Source organism: Pristis pectinata, chromosome 9 (assembly GCF_009764475.1).
Source record: "Pristis pectinata isolate sPriPec2 chromosome 9, sPriPec2.1.pri, whole genome shotgun sequence".
Taxonomy (NCBI): domain Eukaryota; kingdom Metazoa; phylum Chordata; class Chondrichthyes; order Rhinopristiformes; family Pristidae; genus Pristis; species Pristis pectinata.
The window spans coordinates 91,323,475-91,339,623 of NC_067413.1; the positions used below are offsets into that span (position 1 = coordinate 91,323,475).

A 16,149-nucleotide genomic window follows, 5' to 3' on the forward strand; every position below is an offset into this window, starting at 1 on the left:
GCTAGTCCCATCTGCCCCCATTTGGCCTATAGCCCTCTAGATAAGTACATGTACAGGAGGAGTTTAGATGTATTTTAAATGTTTCTAATGTGCCCGCCTCCACCACTATTTCTGGCAGCTCATTCCAAATATGCACCACCCTCTACGTGAAGAAGCTGCCCCTGATGTCCCTTTTAAATCTCTAGCCTCTGATCTTAAACCTATGCCTTCTTGTTTTTAGCACCCCCTCCCTGGGATAAAGAATGTATGCTTTCACCTTGTCTATGTCCCTCATGATCTAATATACCTCTATCAGGTCACCCCTCAATTTCCTACATTCCAGGGAATAAAGTTCTAGTCTACACAACTTCTCCTTGTAACTCAGGCCCCCAAGTCCAGGCAACATCCTGGTAAATCTTTTCTGCATTCTTGCTAGATTAATAACATCTTTTATAGAACACAGTGACCAAAACTGTGCATAATACTCCAAGTACAGCCTCACTAGTGTCTTATATAACTGCAACATAACTTCCCAACTTCTGTACTCAGTGCCCTTACTGATGAAGGCCAGCATGCCAACTGCCTTCTTCACCACCCTATCTACCTGTGACACCACTTTCAGCGAACTATGCACTTGCAAGCCAAGGTCCCTCTGTTCCATAACACTCCCCAGGGCCCTACCATTCACTGTATACGTCCTACCCTGTTTTGATCTCCCAAAATACAATATCTCACGTTTATCCAGACAATATCATAAAAAGCAATACCTCACAATAGCTCACACGAATTGGCCATTTGCCAGTCCTCAGCCCACATACCCAGCTGATCAAGATCCTCCTGTAATTTTTCATAAGCTTCTGCACAATTTACAACACCACCTATTTTAGTATCATTGGCAAACTTACTAACCATGCCTTGTACATTAATGTCCAAATGATTTATATAAATTACAAACAACAAAGGTCCCAGCATCGACCTGTGGCACGCCACTAGACACAGGCCTCCAGTCCAAGAAACAACCCTCGACCATCACCCTCTGCTTCCTACCACTGAGCCAATTATGAATCCAACCCACTATCTCCCCCTGGATCCCATGCGATCTAACCTTCCAGATTAGCCTGCCATGAGAGACCTTGTCAAAGGCCTTGCTAAAGTCCATACAGACAACTTCCAATGCCCTAACCTCATCTACCCTTTGGTTATCTCCTCGAGGAACTCCAAGAGATTTGTCAGACACGACTTCTCACACACAAAGACTATCCCGAATCAGACCCCATCTCTTCAAATGTTGGGAGATCCTGTCCCTCAAAATCCCTTCAACAATGAGGTCAGACCCACCACTGATATCAGACTCACTGGCCTGTAGCTTCCTGGCTTGTTTTTGTTACCCTTTTTAAACAATGGTGCCACATTAGCCACCCTCCAGTCCTCTGGAACCTCACCTGTGGCCAGAGATGAGGCAAAACTCTCTGCAAGGACCTCCGCCATTTCTTCTCTAACTTCCCACAAGGTCTGAGGATGCACCAGGTCAGGCCCTGGGGATTTATCCACCTTAATGCACTCTAAGGCCTCCAATATCTCCTCCCTGCTAATTCATACGTGGTCTAAGACAACACCACCCATTGCCTCCCATTTCCTTAGCTTCCATTGTTTTCTCTACAGTAAAAACTGAAGAGAAATATTCATTAAAAATCTCACTCATTTCCTTTGGTTCCACACACAGACGACCATGCTAATCTCTTGGGATTTTGCCTCACCTTGCCTGCTATAGCCTTCTCATTTCCTCCTTCTGCCCTCCTAACTTCCCTCTGAAGTGAATTCCTACACTTCTTGTAGTCATCAAGAGATTCCTAAGTTCCCAATTGCTTATGCGCAGTGTCTGCCTCCCTCTTATTCTTAATCAGAGCCTCAATATCTCTCGCCAACCAGGGTTCCCGAAACCTGCCAGCCTTGCCTTTCATGCAGGCCCTGAACTCCTGACATCACACTTTTAAAGGCCTCCCACTTGGCAAACGCTCCTTTTTCTGCAAACAAATTCTCCCAATCAACCACTGCAAGATCCCGTCTAATGGCTCCAAACTTTGCTCTGCCCCAGTTCAGGACTTTAACCTGTGAACTGCTCGTATCCTTCTCCATAACTATTTTAAAACTAGTACTTTCCCACAAGGTCCTATCTTGAAACATAAGATTGCTACAAATAAGGATAAACATGGACTTCGTGGGGAAGTATTAAATTGGGGGTGGGCTAATTAAGAGTAATAGGCAGGAGCTAAGGAGAGTTAATTGGGAACAGCTGTTTTTGGGCAAGTCCACATCTGACATGTGGAGGTTGTTTGAAGACCAACTGCACAGAGTACAGGAACGTTCCAATGAGAATGAAGGACAAGGTAGAGGAATGTTGGATGATGAGAGCAGTTGTAAATGAAGTCAAGAAGCAAAAGGAAGCAAATGCATGGTTGAGGAAGCTAAAATTGAACGGGGCCCTTGAGGAATATAAAGAATCCTGAGAAGTACTCAGGAAGGGAATTTGGACGGGCCATGAAAAGTCCTTGGCAAGTAGGATTAAAGAGAAATCCAAGGCATTCAATACATACATCAAGAGGAGAGCCAGGGAGAGGATAGGACCACCCAAGGTAAAGGAGGGAACATGTGCTTGGACGTGGAGGACGTTGGCAAGGTCCTAAATGAGTCAGTATTCACCAAGGAGAAGTACATGGAATATAGTGAATCAGTGTACAGCATGCTAATACGCTGGGGCATTTTGAGATAAAGAAAGAGGTCACGTTGGGTCTCTTGAAGAATGTTAAGGTCGACGTCCCGAGGCCTTGATGGGATATACCCCCAGGTCATTGAGAAAGGCAAGAGACGAGATCTCTGGGGCCTTGACAATGATCTTTGTGTCCTCTCCAGCCACAGAGGAGGTCCCGGAGAACTGGCGAGTTGCTAATGCTGTTCCTTTGTTCAAGAAGGGATAATCCTGGAAATTATAGACTGGTGAGTCTTATGTCAGTGGTAAGGAAGGTATTGGAGAGGATTCTTAGGGATAGGATTTATGAGCATTTGGAAAAGCATGGCCTAATTAGGGACAGTCAGCTTGGCTTTGTGGGGGGGCAGGTCATTTCTTACCAACTCGATTGAGTTTTTTGAGAATGTGATGAAGGTTATCAATGAAATTAGAGCTATGGATCTTGTCTACATGGAATTTAGTAAGGCATTCGACAGGGTCCCTCATGGTGGGTTCATCCAGAAGATTAAGATGCATGGGATCCATGGTGACTTGACTGTTTGGATTCAGAATTGGCTTGCCCATAGAAGACAGAGGGTAGTGGTCGATGGGTCTTGCTATGGCTTTGCCAGGGTCAAAATGTCTAATAGTAGTGTTACGGACTAGGTTACTATTGGTGAATGTCCCTTTAAGATAGGGCATAGTGGTGTGTGTGTGTGTGTGTGTGTGTGTGTGTGTGTGTGTGTGTGTGTGTGTGTGTGTGTGTGTGTGTGTGTGTGTGTGTGGTTATGACAACAGAAGATAAAGGATGTAATGATGTTTTTGGAGCAGAGAGAGAGAGAGAGCGAGAGAGCGAGAGCAAGAGAGAGAGAGGAGAGAGAGAGACTAGCCTCCTAGTCTCTATTGATGGATGAAAAACAGTAACTGTGGCTGTCACTACAATCCACGTATAGATTTTTGGAGTAATCCGGTGGAGTCCACTTTGTCGTTAACCTGTAGAAGGAAACAGGTATTTGTGTGGACGGCAATGATTCGGATGCCTTTTGGGGTGGCACATACTTCGGAACAAAACAGTGGGGTTCACTTTGTTGTTGACCTGTAGAAGGAAACAGGTATTTGTGTGGACGGCCACGATTCGAGTGCCTTTCGGGGTGACAGATGCTTCGGAAAAAAGCGGTGGAGTAGTCACTGCTGAGTAGACACTGAGGTGTCGTATGGGTTCTATTGTAGAACATTTGGATTTTGTAATTACTCTCTATTTTCTCTCTACATCTACATTTTGTCTTCAGTCAACGGTGGTTTTGAAGAAGCCTTTGCTCATGTTTCACCTTACGGCTTGCTGAACTGAACTTTGAAAACTATTCCTGGACTTGGAGTTTGGGAATTTGCCACACACACACTACGAGTTTAGTTTTTGGGGTTAATGTTTAAGATCTAACATTTTTACTTCTAACTTTCTAACATTTTTACTTTTATTTTTCTTATTATCATAAGTAGTTATTAATAAAATAGTTTTTTTACCACTTATACATGACTCAGTGTGTTTCTTTTGTTGCTGGTTCGTAACAGTAGAGGGCATGCATTTAAGGTGAGAGAGGGAAAGTTCAAAGGAGATGTGTGGGGCAAGTTTTTTTTTATGCAGAGAGTGGTTGGAGCCTGGAATGCACTGGCAGCAGTGGTGGTGGAGGCAGATATGATAAGGGCATTTAAGAGACTCTTAGATAGGCACATAAATATGTAGATAATGGAGGAATATGGATCATGTGCAGGCAGAAGGGATTAGTATAATTAGGCATCATTATTTTAATTAGTTCAGCATAACTTGTGGGCCGAAGGGCCTGTTCTTGTGTTGTACTGTTCTATGTTCTGTGGGATGAGGAACAGGGAATGCAGGAACATGGTAAAACTCAGAATCAACAACAGGATATGAAAGATCAAGGCTTCCACCAGGGGCCAGCTGGAAAAGTTACCTCTTGAACTTTCTTGACATGACATAACTTTTCACAGAGGCAAATGAATGTGAATTAAAGCTGATGCTTAAATTTGCAACTGAAGTACATCCAGTAAGATTGGGCAGTGGAGTTGATTAGGTTCAATGTAGTGCTGGGAGCGAGGGGGGTGGGCGTGGTGAGGCCAGATTGTTTAAGGTAAGTAAGGATCATAACCTTCAGCTGTCGCAAATCCAGTTGCATTGAGATGACCAAGTTATGCTTGATTGATTACAAATCAATCTTGCGAATTTCTTGCAAATTTCTACAGATGTACGGTGGAGAGCATTCTGACTGGTTGCATCACCGCCTGGTATGGAGGCTCCAATGCACAGCATCGAAAGAGGCTGCAGAGGGTTGTAGACTCAGCCAGCTCCATCACGGGCACAACCCTCCCCACCATCAAGGATATCTTCAAGAGGCGGTGCCTCAAGAAGGCAGCATCCAGCATTAAGGACCCTCACCATCCGGGACATGCCCTCTTCACGTTACTGCCATTGGGGAGCAGGTACAGGAGCCTGAAGACCCACACTCTAGGGACAGCTTCTTCCCCTCCACCATCAGATTTCTGAATGGTCCGTGAACCCAGGAATACCTCATTATTCCTCTTTTGCACAATTTAGTTACTGTTGTAACTTACAGTAGCTTTTAGGTCTTGCTCTGTACTGCTGCCGCAAAACAACAAATTTCACGTCATATGTCAGTGATAATAAACCTGATTCTGATTGATCAGCAGTGGTCATTCCCAGGACAACTTGATCCAAATTTCCCCTCAATATTTTAAAAGAAACATTGCATGAGAATGAACTTGCTCTACGTTCCCCTGATGAAGCAACAGTGACATGCCCAGTTGAATTTCTGAAGGCAAAAACCCCAAGAGTATTCATTATTGCTCCTGAAGAAACAATAATTTCCAATTTGATAACACTGAACAAAGCATCATGCAGTTGAATTTCTAGAGAACTATGTCCAAACAAAGTGATGACATATAAAGGATGTGTTCCCTGTAGTTATGTATTTTTGTTAACATTTTTGAGCCAGCAACTGTGTTGTGAAAAGTTCCAAGAACCAGATGGCTGTTACTGAACAGGCAACGTGGGGAACTGAAGAACAGAGAACCATTCACAAAGAAATCACTGGTAAAAATGTCTGTCAGCAATTAGGTTTACTCATTAAAACCTTTAACTGATAACAATCAGATAAAGTGACATTTTGATGATCTTTACAAAACTGGTAGTAATATTAATGCTACAATGTGGGAATAGTCACCCTAAAGCTATAACCAAACAATCTCAGCAGTGCTTAAGGCATCATCAGGCTCCCCAGTAATTGCCACTTTTAACAGGACCTAGGGAAGAAAGGGACTACAATGGAACCAAGTTTCATGAGCATACCAAGCATATACTGTTAAATTCCATGTTTAGTGCAAACCTGGTCTCCCACTTACCTCTCCTTGGACTTCTGTCTGGACTTGGATTCTGTGAAAAAGTGAAAACTTCCAACTGACATGCTCATCCGAGCCAGTCTGTATGTTGACTGTTTCCCACACTAAAACTCCTGGCACAGAATTACCTTAATTAACCAAGTGACGGCATGAAGACTCTGTGTTTGGGCCACTTCTCACAGGCATATCCTCCTTAGTTCATAAATTTGGCAATTCCTTAAAATCTCCCCTTAATCAATTTTCCTCTTGGAATCACAATCTCACCTTCGTCTTCCCATGTTACAGCAGTAACACAACCATGTGAATCACTACAATAGGTGTTTTTTGCACCCTTTCAAAGGCCTTAAGATCCTTCTGGTGTGCAGAATTGTATACAATAGTCCAGCTGGTATCTAACCAGTGATTTATTTAAAAAAATAACTTTTTTTGCTTGCTTTTGTAATCTGTGGCACTCTATATATAGTCATGGATTCCAAAGACCTTTTTAATAGCATCATTAATATCTGCTACATGGAAAGATTTGTCTAAGTAAAGCATGAGCACTCTTCGCTCTTTCATCCTCCATAAAACTGTTCCACTTACCTTAAATTGGCAGGTTCCCTCCTTCCAAAATCCATCACTTCAAACTCCTTTGCATTAGACTTCCTCTACAATACATTACCCCCCACCTTCTGAAGTTGGCTCATATCCTCAATATTTATATTTTCACACTTCTGTGTCTTGTGCAACTTCTTCCAATTATACAAGGTTATACATGAATATACATTTGCCTTGATGTTAAAACTGTTGGGGATCATATGTGCAGTTTATGTTTCCTTTCATAAAGAGAAGCTAGAAAGTACGTCTCTATTTATGCTTGTCTTTTGGAACTTTTACATTGAGAGTTGAGAGGGCTACAAACTGAATGTCATTCAAATGCAAGTAAATGCAAGCTAGAAAGTACGTCTCTATTTATGCTTGTCTTTTGGAACTTTTACATTGGGAGTTGAGAGGGCTACAAACTGAATGTCATTCAAATGCAAGTAAATGCAAGCTAGAAAGTACGTCTCTATTTATGCTTGTCTTTTGGAACTTTTACATTGGGAGTTGAGAGGGCTACAAACTGAATGTCATTCAAATGCAAGTAAATGCAAGCTAGAAAGTACGTCTCTATTTATGCTTGTCTTTTGGAACTTTTACATTGAGAGTTGAGAGGGCTACAAACTGAATGTCTTTCAAATGCAAGTAAATGCAAGCTAGAAAGTACGTCTCTATTTATGCTTGTCTTTTGGAACTTTTACATTGAGAGTTGAGAGGGCTACAAACTGAATGCCATTCAAATGCAAGTAAATGCAACCTAGAAAGTACGTCTCTATTTATGCTTGTCTTTTGGAACTTTTACATTGGGAGTTGAGAGGGCTACAAACTGAATGCCATTCAAATGCAAGTAAATGCAAGCTAGAAAGTACGTCTCTATTTATGCTTGTCTTTTGGAACTTTTACATTGGGAGTTGAGAGGGCTACAAACTGAATGTCATTCAAATGCAAGTAAATGCAAGCTAGAAAGTACGTCTCTATTTATGCTTGTCTTTTGGAACTTTTACATTGGGAGTTGAGAGGGCTACAAACTGAATGTCATTCAAATGCAAGTAAATGCAAGCTAGAAAGTACGTCTCTATTTATGCTTGTCTTTTGGAACTTTTACATTGGGAGTTGAGAGGGCTACAAACTGAATGTCATTCAAATGCAAGTAAATGCTTAGCTAGAAAGTACGTCTCTATTTATGCTTGTCTTTTGGAACTTTTACATTGAGAGTTGAGAGGGCTACAAACTGAATGTCATTCAAATGCAAGTAAATGCTTAGCTAGAAAGTACGTCTCTATTTATGCTTGTCTTTTGGAACTTTTACATTGGGAGTTGAGAGGGCTACAAACTGAATGTCATTCAAATGCAAGTAAATGCAAGCTAGAAAGTACGTCTCTATTTATGCTTGTCTTTTGGAACTTTTACATTGGGAGTTGAGAGGGCTACAAACTGAATGTCTTTCAAATGCAAGTAAATGCAAGCTAGAAAGTACGTCTCTATTTATGCTTGTCTTTTGGAACTTTTACATTGGGAGTTGAGAGGGCTACAAACTGAATGTCATTCAAATGCAAGTAAATGCAAGCTAGAAAGTACGTCTCTATTTATGCTTGTCTTTTGGAACTTTTACATTGGGAGTTGAGAGGGCTACAAACTGAATGTCATTCAAATGCAAGTAAATGCAAGCTAGAAAGTACGTCTCTATTTATGCTTGTCTTTTGGAACTTTTACATTGGGAGTTGAGAGGGCTACAAACTGAATGTCATTCAAATGCAAGTAAATGCAAGCTAGAAAGTACGTCTCTATTTATGCTTGTCTTTTGGAACTTTTACATTGGGAGTTGAGAGGGCTACAAACTGAATGTCATTCAAATGCAAGTAAATGCAAGCTAGAAAGTACGTCTCTATTTATGCTTGTCTTTTGGAACTTTTACATTGAGAGTTGAGAGGGCTACAAACTGAATGTCTTTCAAATGCAAGTAAATGCAAGCTAGAAAGTACGTCTCTATTTATGCTTGTCTTTTGGAACTTTTACATTGAGAGTTGAGAGGGCTACAAACTGAATGCCATTCAAATGCAAGTAAATGCAAGCTAGAAAGTACGTCTCTATTTATGCTTGTCTTTTGGAACTTTTACATTGGGAGTTGAGAGGGCTACAAACTGAATGTCATTCAAATGCAAGTAAATGCAAGCTAGAAAGTACGTCTCTATTTATGCTTGTCTTTTGGAACTTTTACATTGGGAGTTGAGAGGGCTACAAACTGAATGTCATTCAAATGCAAGTAAATGCAAGCTAGAAAGTACGTCTCTATTTATGCTTGTCTTTTGGAACTTTTACATTGGGAGTTGAGAGGGCTACAAACTGAATGTCATTCAAATGCAAGTAAATGCATGCTAGAAAGTACGTCTCTATTTATGCTTGTCTTTTGGAACTTTTACATTGGGAGTTGAGAGGGCTACAAACTGAATGTCATTCAAATGCAAGTAAATGCAAGCTAGAAAGTACGTCTCTATTTATGCTTGTCTTTTGGAACTTTTACATTGGGAGTTGAGAGGGCTACAAACTGAATGTCATTCAAATGCAAGTAAATGCAAGCTAGAAAGTACGTCTCTATTTATGCTTGTCTTTTGGAACTTTTACATTGGGAGTTGAGAGGGCTACAAACTGAATGTCATTCAAATGCAAGTAAATGCTTAGCTAGAAAGTACGTCTCTATTTATGCTTGTCTTTTGGAACTTTTACATTGAGAGTTGAGAGGGCTACAAACTGAATGTCATTCAAATGCAAGTAAATGCTTAGCTAGAAAGTACGTCTCTATTTATGCTTGTCTTTTGGAACTTTTACATTGGGAGTTGAGAGGGCTACAAACTGAATGTCATTCAAATGCAAGTAAATGCAAGCTAGAAAGTACGTCTCTATTTATGCTTGTCTTTTGGAACTTTTACATTGGGAGTTGAGAGGGCTACAAACTGAATGTCTTTCAAATGCAAGTAAATGCAAGCTAGAAAGTACGTCTCTATTTATGCTTGTCTTTTGGAACTTTTACATTGGGAGTTGAGAGGGCTACAAACTGAATGTCATTCAAATGCAAGTAAATGCAAGCTAGAAAGTACGTCTCTATTTATGCTTGTCTTTGGAACTTTTACATTGGGAGTTGAGAGGGCTACAAACTGAATGTCTTTCAAATGCAAGTAAATGCAAGCTAGAAAGTACGTCTCTATTTATGCTTGTCTTTTGGAACTTTTACATTGGGAGTTGAGAGGGCTACAAACTGAATGTCATTCAAATGCAAGTAAATGCAAGCTAGAAAGTACGTCTCTATTTATGCTTGTCTTTTGGAACTTTTACATTGGGAGTTGAGAGGGCTACAAACTGAATGTCATTCAAATGCAAGTAAATGCAAGCTAGAAAGTACGTCTCTATTTATGCTTGTCTTTTGGAACTTTTACATTGAGAGTTGAGAGGGCTACAAACTGAATGTCTTTCAAATGCAAGTAAATGCAAGCTAGAAAGTACGTCTCTATTTATGCTTGTCTTTTGGAACTTTTACATTGAGAGTTGAGAGGGCTACAAACTGAATGCCATTCAAATGCAAGTAAATGCAAGCTAGAAAGTACGTCTCTATTTATGCTTGTCTTTTGGAACTTTTACATTGGGAGTTGAGAGGGCTACAAACTGAATGTCATTCAAATGCAAGTAAATGCAAGCTAGAAAGTACGTCTCTATTTATGCTTGTCTTTTGGAACTTTTACATTGGGAGTTGAGAGGGCTACAAACTGAATGTCATTCAAATGCAAGTAAATGCAAGCTAGAAAGTACGTCTCTATTTATGCTTGTCTTTTGGAACTTTTACATTGGGAGTTGAGAGGGCTACAAACTGAATGTCATTCAAATGCAAGTAAATGCATGCTAGAAAGTACGTCTCTATTTATGCTTGTCTTTTGGAACTTTTACATTGGGAGTTGAGAGGGCTACAAACTGAATGTCATTCAAATGCAAGTAAATGCAAGCTAGAAAGTACGTCTCTATTTATGCTTGTCTTTTGGAACTTTTACATTGGGAGTTGAGAGGGCTACAAACTGAATGTCATTCAAATGCAAGTAAATGCAAGCTAGAAAGTACGTCTCTATTTATGCTTGTCTTTTGGAACTTTTACATTGGGAGTTGAGAGGGCTACAAACTGAATGTCATTCAAATGCAAGTAAATGCTAGCTAGAAAGTACGTCTCTATTTATGCTTGTCTTTTGGAACTTTTACATTGAGAGTTGAGAGGGCTACAAACTGAATGTCATTCAAATGCAAGTAAATGCTAGCTAGAAAGTACGTCTCTATTTATGCTTGTCTTTTGGAACTTTTACATTGGGAGTTGAGAGGGCTACAAACTGAATGTCATTCAAATGCAAGTAAATGCAAGCTAGAAAGTACGTCTCTATTTATGCTTGTCTTTTGGAACTTTTACATTGGGAGTTGAGAGGGCTACAAACTGAATGTCATTTCAAATGCAAGTAAATGCAAGCTAGAAAGTACGTCTCTATTTATGCTTGTCTTTTGGAACTTTTACATTGGGAGTTGAGAGGGCTACAAACTGAATGTCATTCAAATGCAAGTAAATGCAAGCTAGAAAGTACGTCTCTATTTATGCTTGTCTTTTGGAACTTTTACATTGGGAGTTGAGAGGGCTACAAACTGAATGTCATTCAAATGCAAGTAAATGCAAGCTAGAAAGTACGTCTCTATTTATGCTTGTCTTTTGGAACTTTTACATTGGGAGTTGAGAGGGCTACAAACTGAATGTCATTCAAATGCAAGTAAATGCAAGCTAGAAAGTACGTCTCTATTTATGCTTGTCTTTTGGAACTTTTACATTGGGAGTTGAGAGGGCTACAAACTGAATGTCATTCAAATGCAAGTAAATGCAAGCTAGAAAGTACGTCTCTATTTATGCTTGTCTTTTGGAACTTTTACATTGAGAGTTGAGAGGGCTACAAACTGAATGTCTTCAAATGCAAGTAAATGCAAGCTAGAAAGTACGTCTCTATTTATGCTTGTCTTTTGGAACTTTTACATTGGGAGTTGAGAGGGCTACAAACTGAATGTCATTCAAATGCAAGTAAATGCAAGCTAGAAAGTACGTCTCTATTTATGCTTGTCTTTTGGAACTTTTACATTGGGAGTTGAGAGGGCTACAAACTGAATGTCATTCAAATGCAAGTAAATGCAAGCTAGAAAGTACGTCTCTATTTATGCTTGTCTTTTGGAACTTTTACATTGGGAGTTGAGAGGGCTACAAACTGAATGTCATTCAAATGCAAGTAAATGCAAGCTAGAAAGTACGTCTCTATTTATGCTTGTCTTTTGGAACTTTTACATTGGGAGTTGAGAGGGCTACAAACTGAATGTCATTCAAATGCAAGTAAATGCAAGCTAGAAAGTACGTCTCTATTTATGCTTGTCTTTTGGAACTTTTACATTGGGAGTTGAGAGGGCTACAAACTGAATGTCATTCAAATGCAAGTAAATGCTTAGCTAGAAAGTACGTCTCTATTTATGCTTGTCTTTTGGAACTTTTACATTGGGAGTTGAGAGGGCTACAAACTGAATGTCATTCAAATGCAAGTAAATGCAAGCTAGAAAGTACGTCTCTATTTATGCTTGTCTTTTGGAACTTTTACATTGGGAGTTGAGAGGGCTACAAACTGAATGTCTTTCAAATGCAAGTAAATGCAAGCTAGAAAGTACGTCTCTATTTATGCTTGTCTTTTGGAACTTTTACATTGGGAGTTGAGAGGGCTACAAACTGAATGTCATTCAAATGCAAGTAAATGCAAGCTAGAAAGTACGTCTCTATTTATGCTTGTCTTTTGGAACTTTTACATTGGGAGTTGAGAGGGCTACAAACTGAATGTCATTCAAATGCAAGTAAATGCAAGCTAGAAAGTACGTCTCTATTTATGCTTGTCTTTTGGAACTTTTACATTGGGAGTTGAGAGGGCTACAAACTGAATGTCATTCAAATGCAAGTAAATGAGTGCTGTTTTACTTTTCTTTCCCTTCTTTCTCCTTTCCTTTTGGCTTCTGGGTAGAGAAGTAAGCCTGTGTTAATTGCATGTGCAATTAATTCTCCTTCTGCAATTCGGAGCTATTCATATTTTGCGATAAAATGGGATCTAGGACGTCCGGCGGTCGGGGAAGAGTCTTGGTACGTGAAACATAAAAAAATCAAATGGAAGTTCACCAAGAAAGGCTAATGGAACGCAGTCCTTTATTGCAAGGAGTAGGGTATAAAACAGGCAAGTTTTGATGCAACTTTACTCAGCGCTAGTGAGGTTGTACCTGCAGTATTGCATGCAGTTTTGGTCTCCATATTTAAAAACAGGATACTTTTGCATAGATTCTTTGGGTAAAGGGTTTGACATATGAAGATAAAGTTAAGCGGGTTGGCCAGTTATACATCAAGAGTAGATAGGAATGATGGCAATTTTATTGATACATTAGATTCTGAGGGGGTGGAAATCAGAAACTGCAGATGATAAAAGTCTGAAAGAAATTAAGGAAAGTACTGGAAACAGCAGATCATGCAGAATCCTTGTAAAGAGAAGTTGACGTCAGGTCTTGTTTTTTTTTACTTAGATATGTGTTAATCTTTGACTTGAAGCATTTACTCTGTTTCTCTTTCCACAGATGCTTTCTGAACTGCTGAGTGTCTCCAGCATTTTCTCTTTATACTTCACTCCATCGTTACTATTAAGCAAGGTAATCAACCCAGATTCAATGAGAATTATAGATTCTGAGAGAAACTTACAAGGTGGATGCTGAAAGGATGCTTTCCTTGATGGGAAGATCTAGAACAATGGGGCAGAGTCCAAGAGTAAGGGATCACTCATTTAGGACACAGACGCTGAGGGTTTTCTTCTATTGGAGGGTCAGGAATCTCTGGATTTCCCTACCCCAGAGAATCCTGGTGGTAGAATCTTTGAATGTATTCAAGGCAGAGGGTGCAGGGGAACACTTGCAGGAAAATGACATCAAGGCCAAAACTGGATCACCCAGGACCTTATTTTATGATGAAGTAGGCAAAAGGGGTCACGTGGCCTCGTCCTGCTCTTGTTTCTTACATTCTCATGATCCATTCTGCTGCTTCCATCAGCACACTGCAGGCGTATGGTCTAAGCATGGACAAGGGCAGGAGAGGGGGATTCTGTAGGTTTTGGGGGGGGGGATGGGTTGAGAGGTCTCTGGGTCATCTTGGGTCTATACACATGTTCAGAGTTCTAGTGAATAAAGTGGGAGGAACTGTGCTGAAATTCTATCCCAGCATGTCGACAATTTTTATTTACTGTCAAAGGTCAGACCTGTCCTCCCTTAATAGCATGTAGTTTCCTGCAAAACATTCTGATGTGGGAAATCTAAACGACTTTAACCTGCCTAATTCAGAGACACCAAAGACAATTCTAACAGTCCTATCTCCATTCCGAGAAATGAATGCTGGACAGTCATGTTAGGAACAGTAATCTTCCTTCTCTGTTTCAGTTACTCATTGGATAAACCTACTAAGCCGCTGGGAAAACTGCTCTGTTTATTTGATTACTGCACTGATTATTTTCACTGATTATTTGACCAAGGTAGTGATGAAAGGAATATACCTTAACAACACCTACTTGCTTTTAATTAGTACTTTAACATCGCAAAGCAACTCTCAGTGTTTCACAGGAGCATCACAAAACAAAATTTGATATTGTGCTACAAAAGGAAATATTAAGAAATAAGACCAAAAGCTCATTGAAAGGAATAGGTTCCACAAAGGAGGAAAGATTGTTCAAGGGATACAGAGATTTGAGGAGGAAGTTGAGAGCTTAAAGCAAGACCACAAATGTTGAGTGATTAAAATTGGAAATACATAAGGTGTGAGTAATGGAGTGTGGAAATCTCAGAGAGTTGTAATATTAAAAGAGATTGCAAAAAAAAAGAGGCAAGGCCCCGAAGGGATTTGAAGGCAAAGATGAAAATGTGTAAATTAAGTCATTATTCAGTCAGAATCCAAAGTGAGCCCAGGCTACTGGGTAAATGGAAATGTGCAGTTAAAATACAGATGACTGTTTAGGATGAACAAATTTATGGAGATAGAAGAAGGGGCCAAGAGCGCATTGGAATAATCTAACAGAATGGAAACCAAGACAAAGAGCGCATTGGAATAATCTAACAGAATGGAAACCAAGACATATCTTCCTGTTCCAGTAGTGGATGAGCAGAGGTGTGGAGGAATCAGGTGATGTTACAGAGCCAGTTACTTTTTTTTCCCCAGAAGCTGTCATCAGGAGCTCACCTTGGCATCGAGTGTGATGCCAATCGGAATAAAAGTCTGATTCAGACTCAGACAGTTGTCAGAGAGAAAGTCAACACTGTATCATAGCAAATATTTAGACCATTTACATTCACACTGTACTGGTACAACCCGAGGTTGGTCTCAAAGCATAATGACAATTGACAATTTTAGCTGCATCAAGAGATTTCACACAAAATAATTTCCCATTATAAACATTAATTACAGTTCCATGCTGTGTCCTGTATCCTGGCTTCTGAAGTGGACTTTCATGCATGAGGAGTGATCATCAATGCAAACACATTGTGCCCTATGCCTCATGCAAAATAAACATGCAAGAATGATGTAAAAAGTCAGACCTGATTTGTTCATAGGTTTGGATGTGTACTTTAATAACGTTTTCCCCAATCTGGCTCCAAAAAAAAAGTCACTTTCCGTGCCGATGATACGAACATTAAGGATATCCATGCATACTGTCACAAAGCTGTATCCATCACAATGACTAGCAACAAAACAAGGATAAAGCACAGAAAACGCATACAGAGAACACATCACAAATGACACAGACTTATTTCACTATTCCTCTAGAAAAGATAACAAAAAGGTAGACTCACAGATAGAAAACTTGTTGCTGTTGTCTTTCCCTGGGAACAATTTAACTCCTCTAGATTTAAAATCTATGGACTTTTTCACTATTTAGAAAAACAAACAAAAATACACATCAGAAGAAACAATTTAATGTAAAAACTAATTTTCTTTAAAAGAATGCTGTTATTTAATACTCTCCAGTGTTGATGTGATGCACTTCATTGCAAGGAAAATATATACATCACAACTAGCATTACACCTATTTATTAAAAAAAAAACAATGAAAAAATGTTGCTCAAGACATTTCCAGTTTCCATATCACATGATTATAGCAAGCTTAAGGAGCAATTTTGACACTCAATAGATCTAAAATGTCTATTGCGGTGCAATCTTTGAAAATGTAAATCCAGAGAGTGAAGATTCTCCAGTTAACACTAAACGAGATAGCTTAAAAGCATAACAATAAAAACAAATACACAAGTGTTTTGTTCTGTTTATTTTATGTGAAGCAAATCGTATTCTGGACATATGTGCTGAATTCAGC

At 39.7% G+C, this 16,149-nt stretch overlaps 1 protein-coding gene across 1 annotated transcript in view; it reads right to left on the reverse strand.

Annotated features, from left to right (window-relative positions):
* The window catches only part of csmd3b (CUB and Sushi multiple domains 3b), a 1,392,611-nt gene that overhangs the window by 616,591 nt on the left and 759,871 nt on the right, over positions 1-16,149 (reverse strand). The window contains 1 exon segment of the mRNA XM_052022622.1: positions 15,632-15,709. Coding sequence (XP_051878582.1) covers positions 15,632-15,709 — 78 coding nt within the window.